Here is a 19,075-nt window from a genome sequence, read left to right on the forward strand (position 1 = left end):
ACGCATAGCGCTGATATGTGACATGAACAATTCTCTGTAGCAGCATTTGTCAACAGACATGAATGTTCAACCAACCTCTCACATGACCCCCTGTGCAAAATTGGTCATGAGTGTATGGGAATTCTGCATGTGGTCAAGTCACAGGATAGCTGAGAGCTAGGCAGGGTTCAGGTTAGCAACAGCAAAGACAGCAGTCAAGTATACTTGGTAGGCAAGGATTTTTATCTATTTAAAAAAAAATATATATATTTTTTTTTTGGGCATTTCTGCCTTTATTGCAACAATAGACAGAGGCAGAAAGGATTGTGGGAGACAGAGACGGGGGTGACGTGACAAAGGTCCCAGGTCGGATTTGAACCAAGACACTGTGGTTACATGGTATGCACCTTAGTCAAATGAGCCACCAGAACTTCCCAAAGTGACTTTATTTAATAAATTAATTATGATTTGTGAAATTTAGGGTTTCCTTTTTGGGTTGTGAGATTTAGGGTTTCCTCTTTGCAAAAGCTGGGACTGCTTTGGCTAGGGTGAAATGTAACGTTGCCCCCAGTGACGCTCCAGTGATGATGTCGTCAGAGGTGGTGCTGGCCATCTCCGTGTCCCTCCTCATCCTCCTGACCATTGGCGGTAATGTGTTGGTGTGCCTGGCTGTCTGTGCCTCACGACGCCTCCGCTGCCTCACCAACTGCTTCATCGTGTCGCTGGCCGTCACAGACCTGCTGCTCGGCATCTTGGTCCTGCCTTTCTCCGCCCTCAACCTGCTCTCCGACGATTGGCCACTCGGCCCGACCTTCTGCAACCTCTACATCTGCATGGACGTCATGCTGTGCACCGCGTCCATCCTCACCCTGCTGGCCATCAGCGTGGACCGCTACCTGGCTGTGACCATGCCCCTTAGATACGCCTCTCTGGTGTTGCCGTGGCGAGTTGCTGTGGTGATGGTGTGTGTATGGACGGTGTCTCTAGCATTGTCCTTCTTGCCCATCCAAATGGGATGGAACACCGCAGATGGGTCAGTGCAGAACCATGGGCCTGGGGATCCAGACAGGGAATGTCGTTTCGAGCTTAACAGGTCCTATGTAGTGACTGATTCTCTTCTCACCTTCTTTCTACCTCTGGTGGCCATGTGCTGGACTTACCTCCACATCCTCCGCATCGCACGGGCTCAGGCCAAGCGCATAATCACTGCCCGGCCCGCCTGCACCACCACCAGCTACAACTGCAGAAACAACCCTCCCACCAGCACCACTGTAGTTCCCACTGTCACAGCGGTGGCTCTGAGGGAGCACAAAGCCACAGTGACACTGGCAGCGGTGATAGGGGCGTTTGTGGTGTGCTGGCTGCCCTATTTCATCCTGTTCACAGTGATGGGACTGAAGTTGGAGTCAGACCCTGGAACAGCGTACTTTGTTGTGTTGTGGCTGGGTTATGCCAACTCAGCCCTCAACCCTGTCCTCTATGCAGCCCTCAACAGGGACTTCAGGTCAGCCTACGCCCGCCTGCTGTGCCCTGGTTACAATGGCTGGAGGAGCCGACAGCCATCTCCCATAGTAACAGCAGGTAAAGTTGGAGGAGGGTGTAGGATCTTCACAGTTTGATGCTCTTTAGTCCAAGAATCACCTTCATCTAAGAAGAAACCAATATAAACACACAATATGTTCTTGTTTTAAGATGACACATTTCCCCCATTTTTATTCTCCCTTTCCTTCTCTCCATCTCAGCCGGACACCAGCTTACAGAGGTGACGTTGCTGTGTGGCCACACCCCTGCCACCTGCAGGGCAGGCCGGGAAGAGCAAGACTTCATGTTGCAGGAAATGAACAGCACGGCCACTATCCAGCTCGCAAATGGAACCACTACTACAGATGTCAATGGCAATGAAAGGTAAATTCTCGGGAACCACATATTCTGTGTGTGAGGCAGAGAAGTGCGCAGAATTCTTGTATGCGGCGTGCTGAGCCAAAAAACATGAGGTCCAGTGAGGTAACACATCCAAAATTGGGGAAGAAATGATATAATACCCATATTACACTTACACTGGGGCACACATCATGAAACACAAACTTGTTTCAGCAAGAAAAGCCTTCATCAGTGCATTAAGATGCTTGGATGTGCTACCACACTCTTTTCTGAGTAGTCGTATTGGACCACATATTCTCTCTCAGATCTCTTTCATTCCATCTCTCTCTGTCTCACTCTAAAACACAAAATACACACACACGCACACACTCTCCCCCCTCTCTCCTCTTATTCTATGTGACCAGGTCGTGCTGAGCCTGTGCTGGTGAGGTGGATGCTGTGTACACTGTTGTGGCAACCCAGAACCAGAATCCATCCGCCTCAGTAATAAGAGTGACAGACAGACAAAAAGATGGACAGAGACGTACACCAGCCCCTCTATGTGGAAGCCCCTTTGTTTTCCCAAGGTGCAGTAATACAAGCCTCCGCAGTACACCATGTAAGTAGATAAACATGGATATTGAAGGCAATACTGGCATACTAGACATCCCCATAGCCCCCACAGTCCATCTCTGGCCCAAAAAAAATGAGTTGTGACACACAGATCCAATGTATGTCATCATCGGAGATCAGGACATATGGCAATTTTCCATATGGCAACATATGGAAATTTGCTTTCAACACAGAAGATACATCACCCATTTTCCAACCCTGTCCTCATTTCTTTGCACACACCTTTGCACACTCAAGAAATTTGTTTGCCTGTTACCAGATATTAGTTCCAACGAAAGTAGTTTTCTTCATGATTAACACTGTATCTCATTGTGGATGTAGCTGACAGACTCATCTCTGTAGCATGAGCAGCAGCTAATCCACACCATGATGGGTGAGGTGATTGAAATGCTGGGTAATTGTAAAACACCCAAAACCGAAAAGGGCTGCATCATATCGTCGTATGCATCATATCTACACGTTTCAGTTCTCTTTCTTTCTTTCTTTCTTTCTTTCTTTCTTTCTTTCTTTCCTCCCAGCATATTGCAGATCTACAGTGATTGAATGAATGGATGGAGAGAGAGAGTTTTGATCCTCTTTCTCTGTATCTCTCTTTCTCTTAGCATTCACTTCATCCACAATTTAACGTAGCAAAAATGGGAGGATCAGGACCTCAGCAACTCCACAACTCATCAACAAGAACCAACTGCACAGACACAGCAGGCCTCTATCCAACCAGGAGCAAACAAATGATGCTCCTATGGCACGCGGAGCTAAAAGTTTAGTTGTCCAACAATCATTCCATTGCATCTATCCATTACACAGGGCGAGGACTGTGGCCCTGAGAGAACTGCTCTTGCAACGCAATTCGAACTAACAGAGGACTGAATGAGACTTCCAAGCCAGTCTCATGAACTATTCTTTTTATCCTGACTCAAGAGTGCACTCCAGTGGAGGCACAAAGAATCACAACTTAGACCTGGACAAGTTAAATGGATGCTTAATGGAGATTGAAAATTGATGTTTCACTGAATCAAAAGGAACAGACAACTGCAAAGGGACAAAGTAATAAATGGATTAATATTATGCGTGTGACTTCATGTGGAATACATTGAGATATGATGTGACATTTGATGGCGCAGCATGCAAACTAACGTTGTGGGTCTGCTTCAAAGAATGCAGCAGCCTCCAGACTTTGCCTTTACTGTTGCTGATGCAGTGGTGCAACAGAATAAATGTGGCGTATGTATGTATTGTATCATAAACTCAACTATGTGAGGACTGACAAATGCCATGTATGAAAAAATGCCACAATGAAAAAAAAAACCAACAGCACAAATAAAGAGCACTCCATCTTACAGGATACAAGGATGTCGCACCAATTTTCGGAGGCAATGAAGATGGACTGTAATTCAGCAAAGATAGGGATTGGCATATGGGACAATGTCAATGCAGAAGACATAGTAGGCTCGAAGGAATACAAGTATACACTGAAAAAACACTGTTCATGATAGTTCTTAGCAAACATTCCCTCAAATTGTTGCCTTAAAACTTCTGCATACTACAAGCTGTGGCAATCACAGAATGATATAGAAGTGTACATAACATGTGCATGTCAGATAGCAGCTGACTCAAGTGATGTAGGACATTGTACACAGAATTCAATCCATTTAACCAGATGAAAACTCTCATTCCGTCTTTATCACAACTAGCAGAGCCATTGCTTCGATTCAGCTCCATTGTTAAAAGAAAATTATATGGATTTGCAGTAAATATACCATCTAGGCTTTTCACAACCCAGTATTCGGGCGGCTATTGTGTTCAGGAACTGTCTCAATAAGCCTTACACTTCTCAGAGACTTGGTGTAACTTGTATTGTGTCCTGTCTAACTGGAAGACAGTTATTATGGTTTCATTTCTTTTCACCGTGGTCTATCCATTGCTACACAAATATCATTTGTCCCTTGGTAGTCTACTGATTCTGGTCACTTCTCTCTCTCTCTCTCTCTCTCTCTCTCTCTCTCTCTCTGTCTCTTTCTCTCTCTCTCTCTCTCTCTCTCTCTCTCTCTCTCTCTGTCTCTCTCTATCTCTCTCTCTCTCTCCCATGGAGTGACCATTGACAGCTAAACCTACATGAAAACCATTCATCATTGCTTCTTTAACATCAGATTAATGTGGGGAAAAATAGAACACATAAACTCTCTCTATGTGTCACACACACACACACACACATACACACACACTCGACTGGCACTGTATAAGCTATCAATCATACAGATTGTCATTATTCAACTCTGTCATCGACAAGTCTCTCTCTCCTTGCACAGACACATGCACACACACACACACACACACACACAGAGGAAGAGAGAATCATGAATCATAAATCTTATGAATGCCATCTAAAGACTGCTCAGCGCTATGAGAAAGAGAGATGATGGATAGATGCGGGTGATTGTGGCGAAAGAAAAGAAGATGGACAGAAGGTTGTAACCAGCAACAGAGGTCAAAAACTGCAGTTCAAGGGTCAAACGGATAGGAGGAGACACAATATGGCCGAGAAGGAAGGATAAAATGGGGGGATGAGGGGAGGGGGGGAGGGAGTAAACGATTGAAGGGGAAGAGAGAGAGGGAGAGAGAGAGGGGGGATGCTGCCACACTGAGGCTAAAGCCATAACTCATCTTTTATTAAAAATAATGAAAAAAACTTAATGAGTTAATAATATCTGGAGAAAGAGCTAGAGAGTGAGACAGAGATGGAGGAAGGGACAGGAGGATGGAGGAAAGGAAGGAGTGAAGAAAGGAAATAAGGAGAGATAAAAAGAGTGAACGGAAAATAGAGCGATGCACCGGGTCAATTTGTGTCTCTTTCACCGTTGGTCATTTATTCCAGTTTTCAAAGTTCACACAATATCCATTAGACAGGCAGGGACAATCATGCCGATCCCTCTCTCTCTGCCGACCCAAATCCCAGAGCCTGCTTGGTAATTAAAGGCACTTAACAACCAATTAACGATGATGAGCTAAATTAGCAGGATATTGTCTCCTTTGACTAGGCTACTGCATTATCAGTGTATTGAAACAGAGATGAACAAACCTCAGTGGCCCGTGTTTGCATGTAGGCAAATGACGGATTAATTACTATTAAAACATCAGCATCTTAATGAGCTTGGAAACAATTAGAGAGGTCGTTAGCATGTGGAGAGCGGCTGAGAACAGAGGAAGGGGGGAGCGAGCACAAAAGAAGAGAGAAATCTTCATTGGGAAGCAATACTGATTAAATGGACGTACAGTCGCACTCATCGCCCAATATCCACAGGCTTATTAAATACATGACATCACCATTTGTCTTTTCTACCATCAAGCTACTTTTCTCTTGCCATTATCTTTCCCCTTTCTTCTTGGGCTTCCCTCGCTCTCTGCCTTCGTTTAGCCTCTCATAAAAAGCCTTTTTCTTGCTCTCCATTCCTTTCTCCACTTTCTGCTTTTTAACTCCCATTTCTTCCTTCCCTCCTTCATGCTTGGGGGGCACAGTCCTGTGAAGGAATTTAATATGCAACTTTTATATGAGAAACCAATCGCATACGTCTGGGTCTATTGGGCCCGCAATCTATCGGCCCGGACGGCTAATGCAATAGAGAGAGCCGGGGCTATTTATCACACAGAGAGCTATCTTTCCCTCTCTCTCTCTCCCACTCTTCCTCTCTCTCTCTGTCTTTATTCAAGCCCAGATTCCTGGCTGCCACTAAATCAGGCCAACTATGAGCTATGGCTGCCCAGAGGGCATCTCCTCTTTTATAGGGGGATTTGGATTTTGTATCTGCTGGTTCCACAGTGGTCGTTTTGACTGTGCTAACGGAAGCTATAAACATTCAGCAAACAAAGGCAACAACTTAAATGTCCCTCCGTCCCCATTGTAATGATCATGTATGAGCGGAGATATATGGAGATGGGAACACATACACACGATGAATAAGAGCCGCCGACATCAACGTACAGCCAACACACAGCCATTTATGATAAAGCTGCAGAGATTTGTTTGTGTGCATGTCTGCAGAAAGATAGGCAAACACACTGGCACACACACACTTATACACACATACACACACACACAGCACAACTTTTAAAGTTTCCTGCTGAAAAACCAAAGCGACTGTGTGCTGACTGATGAGCAGAGGACGCTGCCCACCTGCAGCAATTAAAAAGCCTCAGAAAACCAAATTCATTTCAACAAATTAGCCACATTACTGGCCACTGTGTAATCGCTGATGGCAATTAATAAGAAATTAGTCACAATCAGCCCTATATTAACATCTCACCCAGGGGCCGCGGCTGGAAATTAATAACCGGAGATTCATCTCTCTCTCACTCACTCTCTCTCTCTCTCTCTCTCTCACACACACACACACACACACACACACACACACACACACCTACGCCCACCTAATATTGTTCGTGAATTACCTAAAAGACAGTGTTTTTTTCTATGTGTATCGTCTCGTATGATGCACAATCTGCTCATGTCAGCTAGCCAGCTTCCTCTTTACTGGGGTGTGAAAACCCCCTGAAAGACGTGTGTGTGTGTGTTTGTGCGTGTGCTTGCTCGCAAATGCACACACAATCACCACATGTGCTATGAACAGTGAACAGTGTATGGACATACATAGATATACATTGTGTGTCTGCATGTGTGTGTGTGTGTGTGTGTCTGTGTGTGTGTGTGTGTGTGTGTGTGTGCGTGCGTGTGTGTGTGTGTGTGTGTGCGTGTGTGTGTGTGTGTATGTGTGGAGGTGCTACAGGAAAGGGGAGGGGGCATCTGTGGAGACTGGGCCCGCCCCTAGGGGTCCTCACACCAATCAGCAAAGCGCACCAAGAATCAATTAACACCAGTGGGAGGGGGCAGAGGGTACGGCACCACACACACTCACACACACATACACACACACACACACACACACATACACACAAATGCTGTCCACACGCACACTGCCCACACACATGGTACTGTCTGAGGAGATATCCATCAGCCCTTTACACACATTGCAAAATATGCCAATATGCACACGCATATGTGTGTATGCATGTGTGCGTGTGTGTGTGTGTGTGTGTGTGTGTGTGTGTGTGCGGGCGTGTGTGTCCCTCTCCCGGTGTGCCCCGGTCTCTCGTGGTGTGAGGTTGGGGAACAGATTGGGGGTCAGCAGGGGGGTCAGGCCAGGGTCACCCCCATCTGAGCCGTGTGTGTGTGTGTGTGTGTGTGTGTGTGTGTGTGGGTGTGAGTGTGTGTGCGTGTGTGTGTGTGTGTGTGTGTGTGTGTGGAGTAAAGCCTGACCACCACTTCTAGGACTGGCTGGCAGGCAGAAGTGAATAAGATGGATGATGTTGATTCATACTAAGAATTCATTGTTCCCCCTGAATCCATAGAGAATAAATACATCCAGAGAAATTATGAAGCAAAGGGCCAAAATGAATATCTCACATTTCATATCTCTCTCTCTCTCTCTCTCTCTCTCTCTCTCTCTCTCATGTATAGCGACAACTTCTAGCTACATGAAAACCATTCATCATTGCATCTTTACCATTGGATTATTGGAGGAGTGAAGGATTATGTTTTCTACATTTTACAAGATTGGACAAAAAAAAACAGTAAGTTACCCATCAATGAAAACATTATAACTTCAACTCAATAATAATAAAAATCCAACCAAGTTTTTGAGATGGCAATTGGCTGCTCGACTGGAAAGGAAAACAGGAGAAAGAGAGAGAGAGAGAGAGAAAGCGAGACAAGACATTTCCGCCATGACAGACAAAACAAAACGGCCAAATAAAGTGATCAAAGAGTGTCTACCATTTGCCCATGAACGTTCCACTCTGAAACCCCACCTCCTTCCTCTTCCTCTCTCTCTCTCCACATAGCCATCTCCATCTGTTAGCCCGTTGCCCTCGTCCATCCACACACACACACACACACACACACACACACACACACACACACCACCCCCCCCCCTCTCTCTCTCCTCGTTTCCTCTCCTCCTCTGCTCCTCTCTGGCCTTCCTGCCCTCGGGGAGGTAAGGTGATCTCCCAGTGCTGGTGTAAGTGACTGGTATTAGTCTCCTTCTCTGTCTGTCTGTTTGATCCCGGCACTAATGACTCCACAGGGACTCTGGTCTGATAATGGGAAATCAATACAGCGAACAGAGCGCTGGAGTGGCCTCACTTAGCTCTCGCTCATTCACGCCTCGCAGCAAAGTGCCTCTGTGTATTTGTGTGTGCGAGGAGGAGGGGCGCAGTGTGTGTGTGTGTGTGTGTGTGTGTGTGTGTGTTGAGGAAATCTGTACATGTGTGTGTAGCAGTATCTGAATATATGTGTGTGTGTACTACCAAGTGCATGTGAGTGTATGTCACTGTTGTCATGGGAAAACCTTTTAACTCCAATTTACGTGATTTTCATGTTTTCACTTCAATTGAAGTGAATTGATTACATGCTCCTCTATGGGTTGAGAGAATTCTCCAACTATCTTTAAAACCATATTGGAACCAATAAAAAATGAACTGTCATCAAGCTAAAAACAAGACTGTCTTAGTTCTTGAGAAGTTGTCATTTTAGAGATTTTTCATCCAACAGCACCTGGTAGCGATATGCATGTTTGCCTGTGTATGGGTGAGCGTTAGTGTGTGCGTGTGTGTGTGTGTGTGTGTGTGTCTAATCGGTCACACTCCTGCGCCTGGGGCAGGACAGGTGGGGCTGGTGGCACGGTGCTGGTGCCCCCCCTCCACCCTGAGGGGCCAGAAGGCCCAGCGAAGCAGGGGGCTGGAGTAGCTCCCTCTGCCAGCCACCGGAGCACTATGGCTGGTGGCAGCTGGTCCTCTGTCCCCCCCCCCCTTCCCTCCCCTCCCCTCCCTCCCTTCCTCCCCTGCCTGAGCGCCCCGCGGGCAGGCAACAGGAGGGGTGAGGAGGTCAAGAGGCAGGAGAGAATGAGTGGAACGGCGGCGACATGCAGGATAATCGGCTTTTATGAAGCGGAGAGAGAGAGCACCAGGCGGAGGGAGAGATGGGAAACGCAGCTCTGACACAATGCTACTGACTACAAGCAGTAATGAATTAACACATTAGCGCCACGACCAGGGGCGTTCAGGAGCACTCAGCTGCTCTTAAACACAAACGCGCACGCTCACGCACACACACACACACACACACAAATCAATTGTGACTCATTAAGGCTATAGCAAACACGCTCACTTATTAATTACATTAGTCATTTTGTATGTGGCAGATCCCTCTAAAAGCTACTGAGAAAGAGCATCTCTCTCAAACATCTCTCCACAACAAGAGCAGTGAAACTTTTACTTAGCACTCAGAATAGATAAGACTCCCACAGGTACAACACACACACACACACACACACACACACACAAAGACGAGACAATGCTATGCGAATGTCCTTATACAAACTCAAGACATGTGTTCAATTATCATCAGCCCCAAATGATCCCCATTAATGCTCTAACTCTTTCTCTCACATCTCAATCTTAGCCATCCATCCGTTTTTTTTGCTCTCCGCTCTCCGTCCATCCCTATAATTCATGTCTGTGTGGTTGCTACTTCCCTTTCTCACTCTCTTCCTCTCCATCTCTCTCTCTCTCTCCCTCCATCCCTCCCTCCCTCCCTCTGACTTTAACCAGCGTGAAGAGGCAGCCGTGCATTCAACCATCAGACAGGCTAACATGGTCTACCCTCTCTCTCACACACATACACACACACACACACACATACACACACGCACACACACAAACAGAGTCAAACCCTATTGTTCCTCAACTGCAACAAGAATGCCATGTTCATTGCAACAAATATCTACCATATCAGGGCATCTTTATGTGGTTAAATGTGCATCCTGATACTTGAAAAAAAAGAAAGCTTGTGCACATCTTCTATCCTCCTTTCCCCTTTGGAAAGCTACAGGATTTGCATAAGAAGCTCATACTGGAAGGCAGTCTGCTGTTTGCTGTTTGCTTCCATATGAGGAGTTTCATTTCAATAATCCACCATTAGAAAAAAGTAATACTTACAGAAATTATGATAGATAGAAGTAAAGCCACTATACTTTACTTCTATGACAATCATAATTTTGTACTCACAACACTAACACTTTTAAAATTAGCTGCTATGTAATACACAGTTTTCTGTCCAGTGGGTAAATTTAGGGAAATATGAATGATTTTTCCCAAAAGATTATAAAACCTTTTGTAATGAACACCTTCATATTTGCTGATTCGAAACCTGTTGTATCCACTCGGCCTATATATTTGACATTTACAGTGACATTTCACAGGGTTGACTTCTTGACTCTCTGGCAGATAAATCCAGTGTGCAGTGAACAGAGCAGTGGTCCAGTCACAGACAGGGGATGATGGTCCTGACCGGGTCCCTGATGGGAGATCCCATTCCTCTCTTCTCATCCAACAGTCCCACTGAGCATGTCAATATGAAACACTATACTCCCACACCGGGGCCACGCAAGGCTATCCCTCCCATTATAGACAAGAGAGGCTTATATTGATAGGATGAGGCTAAACACTTTGTCTGCGTGAAAGACACATGGCGCGATTGAAAAGTGAAAATTAAATCAAGTCTCTGAACAATAAAAAAAAAAACATTTTCAATGTATTCCACTCACCGTGAGTGTGATTTAGTGCGGGGCTGTGGTCGCTTGCGAGTTTGAGGAAAGCGGCCCATAAAGCTTTATTTATCCAACTTTTAAAAAAATCTACAGCCTTGTAAATGTTGTCAGATGGCCGGTGCCAATGTCTTTCAGCTTAATACTACCTATATTAAATAGTTTAAATATTTCATAAGGGCGGTTTTTAGAGCGAGGGTGGGGAAATCGTTAGCTGCGGTAAAGTTTCATTAACTGGTCCCCATTTCGCTGCGAGGCAAACTCATCTCCTCTCACGTCGCTCTTATTGTAATAAAACAATCCCTCTCTCTCTGGGTGCTGCTCTCCACTCATCTTCCTCTCTCTACCCCCTCTCTCCCTCTCTTTTACATCATAATAATACACTACATCCCCTTTAAATGCACTATTACTTACCGCTGCCTTTTCATATTGTAACATCACGGGCACTTTAGCGACAATATAAAAGCGTGTCATTCATTATTCAGAAGCAGCCGCGGCCTCGTCCCCCTTTTAAAAAGTCAGGCGCGCTGCTGAAATTGATAACGGCGGAGAGACGCGCAATAAAAACGCAGCCCCCGGGTACCGAGCTGCAGCCCAGACCCCCGATTATGCAGATCAAGTGGTAATTTCTCAAACAAATCGCACTCTTTCACTCTTTTGTTGTCGTTTCTTTTTGGACTTTTGGAATCGGAGTGTCAGCTTTTATATTGCCTTTGGAAAAAAAACGAGGATTGATGTGCATCTTAATTGTTCGTACGGGCTGTAGGCTTTGCAGAACAGCTCATAATGTGCCAATATCAAAATAATTTGGCCTACGCCTAAACGAAATAAGCTTAAGGCTGATTTTCAAGTGGCCTGTCTGTGTTTTTTTTTTTTTTTAGTGGACTCTTGGTAGTAATTCCTTTATCTTTTTTTCTGCTGTAATCATGAAACAATGAAAAGGTCCGACACTGTCCTCAGCATTTAGACCATCAATAAATTCATAAGGGGCGGCGGGCTGGGGCTTTTCCTGGTGCGTTTTGGATAACCGGTGTGACGGTAGTGTCTCGGTAGGTCAGGGTTAATATGTCATAATCACTCATAATCATTGGATTACACCGGATTACTAACACCCAACATCTGCAACCAGTGGGACCCCGTCTGCTCTCTACAGGCTTGAGGGACTGCCTTCACTCCATAGGGGAGTCAGGACAGATGGAATTATTATCAATTCTTATAAAGCAATTATTAATTCGTGGTCGAGTCATGAGTCATCCTATGCGAAACGTGCTCCTATATGCTATCCAAAATGGTAGAGATTGATTAAATTTGTTTCTTGAATAAATAAAACTGTGTATTATGTTCAACAAGCTCTATCATAATTGCTGTTTGTGGATTATTTCAGTGCGATTGTCAGTGAGAGAAACATAAAAATGTCTACAAAGATGACAGCTATAACAGACCAATTCTCCCCCATCAAAAGCCACCGGTGTGCTCACATATGGCGGGGTGAACCAGCCAACAGTCAGAGTCTGTCCATATTGCCAAACAAACACCTCAGGCCTTGTCCCATCTCATATTGCTTCATAAGACTATATTGTGAGAGGCGAAATGCGGATTTTTTTTTTTAATATATATATATTTTGGCATTTCCGTTTCGATTTTGTAGCGTCTAACCTCACGAATTAAAATTCACCCAGTGTCATTTTAGTCCGTTATGACATTTTTTATGCAGCTTAACATAGCCCACTGGATCAATTCAATTCACAGTTTCTTGGGTAAATGCACTGTGGTTATACATAAAAGACTTAGGCTACTAAAGGGTTGGCAATGATCTACATCAATTTTTGCCAAAACTATAACATGACTCAAATACTAAAATGTAATTAGTTACATAGTTTAGACAGTAAAACATAGCCTACAGAAAACCGATGCGTAAATGAATATGTTGCACAGGCTAAAAAAAAAAAGAGCAATCCCTTTGTCAGTAAATGAATAAACTGGCAATTAGTTTGTTATAGTATAGTAATGTGATAGCCTAAAAAGCCACCTGCCGCATCCAGGCCCGTTGAGCATTTGTCTGGCCCTAAGACAAGTTAGTGGAAATGCGATTATCTGGTCACTTTGGGCGCCAGCTACATTGAATCTGACCGGTTAGCAGCTTCCAGAGTCCGGACACTTTATCTGAGGTAGCCCATGGCCTTCCCTTGTCAGCTCACTTAATGTGGCACTGGCAACCAGGAACAAATAAGCGCGTGTAATGCTTCACCAAGCTCCATAGGTGCTGGTGATTCACTGACAGTGATCAATAAGACTTTCCTTTTATTTTAAAAGAGACGTGGTGTGTTTAATGTCGCGAATTAGATGTGCGTAATTACGCAGCAGTTAGCAGGTAGACTATAGAATTATTGCCCTGGTTTATCATTGTTATTCTTCCTCGAAAACATCAAATAAATGTCAGACTAGTTGATAAATGTAGCTGTAAAATGTGCTTTCATTGATTTTTTTTTTTTTCAATTTGATAGACCAACATCAAACCAACATCATTTGATAGATCAACATTAAATGTCCCTTTGCGGGCGAATGTAAAATAAATATGAATGTGATTGCTCCGCATTTGGTTATAAAGCGTGACGCGTTTTATACCTTTAAATTAGAAATTGTGACAGGTATTTCTTCCTTTTGGTTACTTCTTAAAAATACATATGATAAATAGTCTTATGGCAATAGGTAAAACATTTTCCTAATAGCTGCAAACTATTTTAAGTAAAGACTTATTACTCCCGTAGGCCTACGTTCCAGTCGTGTCAAATGAATACAAACTGCCCAAACAGATGACACAGACAGCAGGAGGAGGACAAATGATGCGCAATTTCAATATAACCTGAAAAATGGTTATGGGCAGCGGCGTCAATTCACTAAACCATAAGGTATGACAAAGTCCCTGCATCTAATATTTGAACTTCCAATCCTGCTCATATAGACCACATTTCTGGGGACGAGCGGAACACTGACTGATGACTGACAAGATATTATTTGGTCAATGTGATAAATTATTAGACGTTCGTCACCAAACGCACACAGCTCAGAAGGAACATTGGTCCTGAATTCTGCCCTAATGTGATTTTTTTTTTTTTTTTTAGATATGGTTATGGCATATATTTCGATCAAGTTGTCGCTTGCTCCTTGCTCTTCATTATAATGATAGAAAAAAAAACGACAAGATCAAATATGGACTCACTTAGACTAAGGTATGGAAGGTGCCATACCCAACTGACGCCCGTGGTTATGGGAAATCTTGGTCATTGTGCCAAAACGTGGGCCTACCCCCATTAACATTCAATCAGTCATTCCGGTGCCAGCCAATGAAAGGTGGAGAGAGATAGAGGAGGACGGAGCTGCCAGACGGAGCGTTTTGACGCGCTGAGAGGAGGACAGAGCGTCACATCTCTCCAAACGCACATCAAACTTTCACCACAGCCTGTAGAGAGGAGCCAATCTTCTGAATGAGGCCTTTCTAACACATCAAAGGACGCGCTGGATTCTGGACAGACGACTGGATAACGATGGAGACACTAGTGGCGTTGACTTTTGGAACAGTTTGACCCTGCCGCGAATCCTCAGAAAACATCTCCCTCTATCCCTCTCTCTCTCTCTTTCTCTCTCTCTCTTTCTTCGTCCCTTGGTATTTTTGTGCGACAGAGCGGCGGGGATGGAGCAAGCACCCAGCGCGCCGAGCCCTCCTCCCAAACCGGCCCACCACGAGCCCATCAGCTTCGGCATCGACCAGATCCTGGGAGCCGGTACGGAGCCAGAAAACGGGCGGACCGCTGGAAGGCAAAGTGGATCGGATTTAAGCAACGGGGACGGTTACTACAGTTTAGGAAGCCCGACCGGGGCCAGCGCGCCTTCTTACACCGCGCTGTCTATCTCCCTCTCCGGTATAGTGCCTCCGGTAGAGGCTTCGGGTTCGTACGGAGAGAGTAGGAGTCTGGGCAGCCGGGGAGTGATCCGAGTCCCGGCCCACAGACCCGTGACCGCCCCGGGGCCCCCAGCCCCGGTCCAGAGCGCCGTTCCCAGCTTTGGAGGCTTGTGCTTCCCCTGGATAGGGAACAGGTTCGCTAAGGACAGAATATCAGGTAGGACAGCTGTTAGATCTAATGGGGTTTTTCTCCCATTAATATTTCTTTATGTGTAAAACATTAGTAAATGCTATTGGACCAAAAGCAAAAATGAAAAATAAATAAATAAATAAACATGTGTGCCATATATTTGTAAATGTTATATACTGCCAGCTGAAATTAACCGCATTTATTAAAAGGGCTTTCTATAAATAAAATATTTGCAGGCTATAGGCTATTACTTGATAATTAAGGTCCAGTGTGTTTTAGCAGTAAGTTAGATAATAGGTTTACAGCTTATTATCATATAGCCTACCTCGTGTCTGTCCAACTGACTTCACTCAGCTTTAGTAGTTGGATATTTAAATTTTTACATGTTGCTGACAAGCAAAGTAAATGTAAGATTATATTCAGACATCTAATCACAATAATCTGTATTTGTAAATAGGCAAAACAACAACAGCATGGTGATAATGATAATAATTTATTGGTGCAATTTAAATTAAATTACATTTTCATCAATGAATGACAAAATGGAATTGAAGAAATTATATATAATAATGCAGTGCACAAACTAGACTAGAGGAAAGTAGGGTATAAAGTGTTCCTTAGCCTATTTGATAATAAGGTAAGATTATACGTAAATTCTGCGGAATAAAGTTGGTGTAAAACATTTTATCATAATGTAAGACCTGTAGTTTTATTACCGGAATTTAATGAAGACTGAAACAAGCATTATATGAAAAAAGAAAAGATAAATGGGCCAATGGGCCTACTGTCCTCTCTGTAATTAGCAGGGCAGAGAACCGAAAACATCGTAATGATCCTAAGGCCCTAACAACTTTGAGCTGAAAATATGTATTTATTCTTTTGTAATTTTATTGTTTCAAATAATTGAGGTTTACTGCTCTTCTCTCACAATAATTTACAACCATTCGTGTATAGCTCACAAATGGCCAACACAGTCTAAATAGGCAATTGTTGACAAAGAGGGCAAATATCAGTGATTTATGGCCTTGCATTTCCATAGAGAGTGGATAGTGAATTAGTCTGTTTTGTGCTGTAGGAACATCATCACCCCACTCACCAGCTTCTCCCTCTCTCTTCCCTGCAGCGGCTCTGGTGCCGTTCGCCGTCACGCGGCGGATAGGCCACCCGTACCAGAACCGGACGCCTCCCAAACGGAAAAAGCCCCGCACGTCCTTCTCCAGAGTCCAGATCTGCGAGCTGGAGAAGCGTTTCCACCGGCAGAAATACCTGGCCAGCGCCGAGCGGGCAGCGCTGGCCAAGAGCCTGAAGATGACAGACGCACAGGTCAAAACCTGGTTCCAGAACCGCAGGACCAAATGGAGGTTGGTCTGATCTTATGAAACTTCCCATTTCCATCAAAGTTTTCTGTACACGCGTCTAATGCAGCTTACCATTAATAGAACTAGGGAATCCAGATTACATCTAGCTTTCATCCACAAAAAAGTGTCACATCACTTTTTCTTGGCCTGATCCGAAATCATACTTCCCTTTTGCAGATGACCTTACGCGTAATTTCCTGTAAATTGACCCCGCAGACATGACAACAAAAAATGAGTGAAGAATAAAGAAAAAATCAAGTTTAAATAGCATTTGAATTGGCAAAGCAAATCTCGCTGAGGCCAAACACAGAAATAGCAACTGCAAAGTTGAAATTGCCGGGGCGCATTTCGTGTTGATTTTAACCTCGACAGCTTTTAAACTTCTCTCCATATTTTATATAGGCCTATCTTATCAAGTAAATTCATGAACAATCTCCCAAATATATCACCAAGTACTATTACAAGGGCATCATTTCTTTTATTGCATGCCTTCCACCCTTGCATCGCTCTGTTTGTTCCTCGCCATCTCTCCTCGTTTATTTCTAATCTAACCACATATCCCCACTTTCTCATGTATACTTTTCATACTTCTACACTTCTTCCCATGTCCTTTTCATCTCACATAACCTCACACATATTTTTTCCCCCTCTCTTGCTTCAGGAGACAGACAGCCGAGGAGAGGGAGGCGGAGCGCCAGCAGGCCAATCGGCTCATCCTGCAGCTGCAGCACTCCGCCCTCCAGAAGTCCCTCAGCGAATCAGCGGCCTCGGATCCGCTGTGCGCCCACAACTCCTCCCTCTACGCCCTGCAGAACCTCCAACCCTGGGCCGAGGAGAGGGAATAGGGACCAGACTCTATAAACAGGCCCTACACATCACACGGTGTCACGCTATAATCAATGAGCATCATCTATTATCCCGCGGAGGATAAATAAATTGAATTACATAGAGGACAGTATCCTTGGGACTTATTTTGTGCCATGCAATGGAGAAAAAAAAACAGGTTGAGCAGAAACAAACTGAAGGATGGTTCACAGATGATGGTGAGTGATGCCTGTTTTGAAGCAGAAACAGAACTTGGTGTATCCAGCTGGGACTAAATATCCTGCCACTCTATATGTGGGAACTGCAAGACTTTTCAGATCCTGAGACGGAGGCTGTTTCACTCAGCTGGTCTTGTGAAAATCTCTTGTCGTCTTCTTATCTTCTGCTTGTACCTATTCTGTCTAGAGTGAGTGGGAACCAGGGAGAGGGGGGATCATATAAAGGGTGTGAACAAGGCAGGTCATTCTCCACTGGCGAGACACTTATACAATACATGATTGACTGTTTTGTGAAGGTGTTTTCTATCAATGTGGCCATCTTCTAATTCTGTTACAGATAGACTGTGTGTTACACTGAGGCCCCTGCACATGTTATTGTTAGGGAAAGAAGACCAAAACCAATAAAAGGGAGGCCTATTGCAGCACCTATAAGACAGAGTGCCCTTGTTAAAATGGGTGCCTCGTTTTTAATGAATCCCCTGCCCTGTTTTATCAGAAGATGGTGTAAAAACAAGAATCTTTCCAGAAAAACACATAGATTAAAAAGTATTTAGAGGGGCGTTTTGTAGCTATGGGTCTGGGGCTAAAGCCTCCTTTGGGCCTTATCTATATATTCCCTCCTCACTCTAACCACAACGCACCATCCCAATCCCTTATGTACATACACAGGTGTGGTGCATCCACATTAGCACAAAAAATATGAACCAATGTTACATTTTAAATAAGCTACGGTAAGCAGCTAAAAGGAGAAGGGAGAGAAGTGAAGAAAACAAGACAGCGGCTGTATGTTGGGTAATGAAGGGAGAGATGCATGTTCAGTAAAAGTGGTTAAGTTTTCTTTTCATATGCACATTTATCCTGTTTCATTTGTGCGCCATGTCCTTTGAGATGGAGCCGCAAATGTACACATCCTTTTTTTGTACTTTAGTTGTATAGTTATGTAAATAACAATATAAACCGTTCTTGTGAACCTTTTTGCTCATGCTGTTTATGATGCACCATAAAAGTTGATTTTAAAGGAATAGTTCACCCAAAAATGAAAATTCTGTCATCATCTACTCACCTTCATGCCAGCTGAAACACAAGTGTAGTTTGTCCATTTCACACACAGGGAGGTTGCCAGCACAACTCCATAGCAGCCTTCTCCAAAACAACTGAAGTCAGTGGGGACCAGTTCTTCAGAGTTCCAAAAAGACCTACAGTATATTTACACCATCATTTAGTGCAAATCTTAACTACAGCTGATTGATTTGCAACAAATAATGGTGCATAGGTCTTTCTATTCACAGTGTGATTGTTTGGCTGTTTTTGTTTTGGAACTCTAAAGAACAGGTCCCCATTGACTTCAGTTGTTTTGGAGAAGGCTGCTACCAAGTTGTGCTGGCAACCTCCCTGTGTGTTATATGGACTAACAAATTTAACCTGTGTTTCATTTGGCATGAGGGTGAGTAGATGAT

At 44.2% G+C, this 19,075-nt stretch overlaps 2 protein-coding genes across 2 annotated transcripts; both read left to right on the forward strand.

Moving 5' to 3' along the window:
- The first annotated feature begins 457 nt into the window (after positions 1-457).
- hrh2a (histamine receptor H2a) lies at positions 458-3,939 on the forward strand. The gene is made up of 3 exons (XM_071514226.1): positions 458-1,560; positions 1,722-1,884; positions 3,075-3,939. The coding sequence occupies exons 1-3, from the start codon at positions 564-566 to the stop codon at positions 3,100-3,102; spliced, it is 1,188 nt and encodes a 395-aa protein (XP_071370327.1). The 5' UTR covers positions 458-563; the 3' UTR covers positions 3,103-3,939.
- A 10,878-nt stretch (positions 3,940-14,817) lies between these two features.
- LOC139640065 (T-cell leukemia homeobox protein 3-like) lies at positions 14,818-17,420 on the forward strand. Its single transcript, XM_071514227.1, has 3 exons — positions 14,818-15,244; positions 16,341-16,578; positions 17,237-17,420. Exons 1-3 carry the CDS (start codon positions 14,818-14,820, stop codon positions 17,418-17,420), a joined length of 849 nt encoding a protein of 282 aa, XP_071370328.1.
- Positions 17,421-19,075: the final 1,655 nt, after the last annotated feature.

This window comes from Centroberyx affinis, unplaced genomic scaffold, assembly GCF_046629955.1.
Source record: "Centroberyx affinis isolate AG114_WGS23_722 - 3 ecotype Tasmania unplaced genomic scaffold, CSIRO-AGI_Caff_v1 ptg008261l_1, whole genome shotgun sequence".
Classification (NCBI taxonomy): Eukaryota; Metazoa; Chordata; class Actinopteri; order Beryciformes; family Berycidae; genus Centroberyx; species Centroberyx affinis.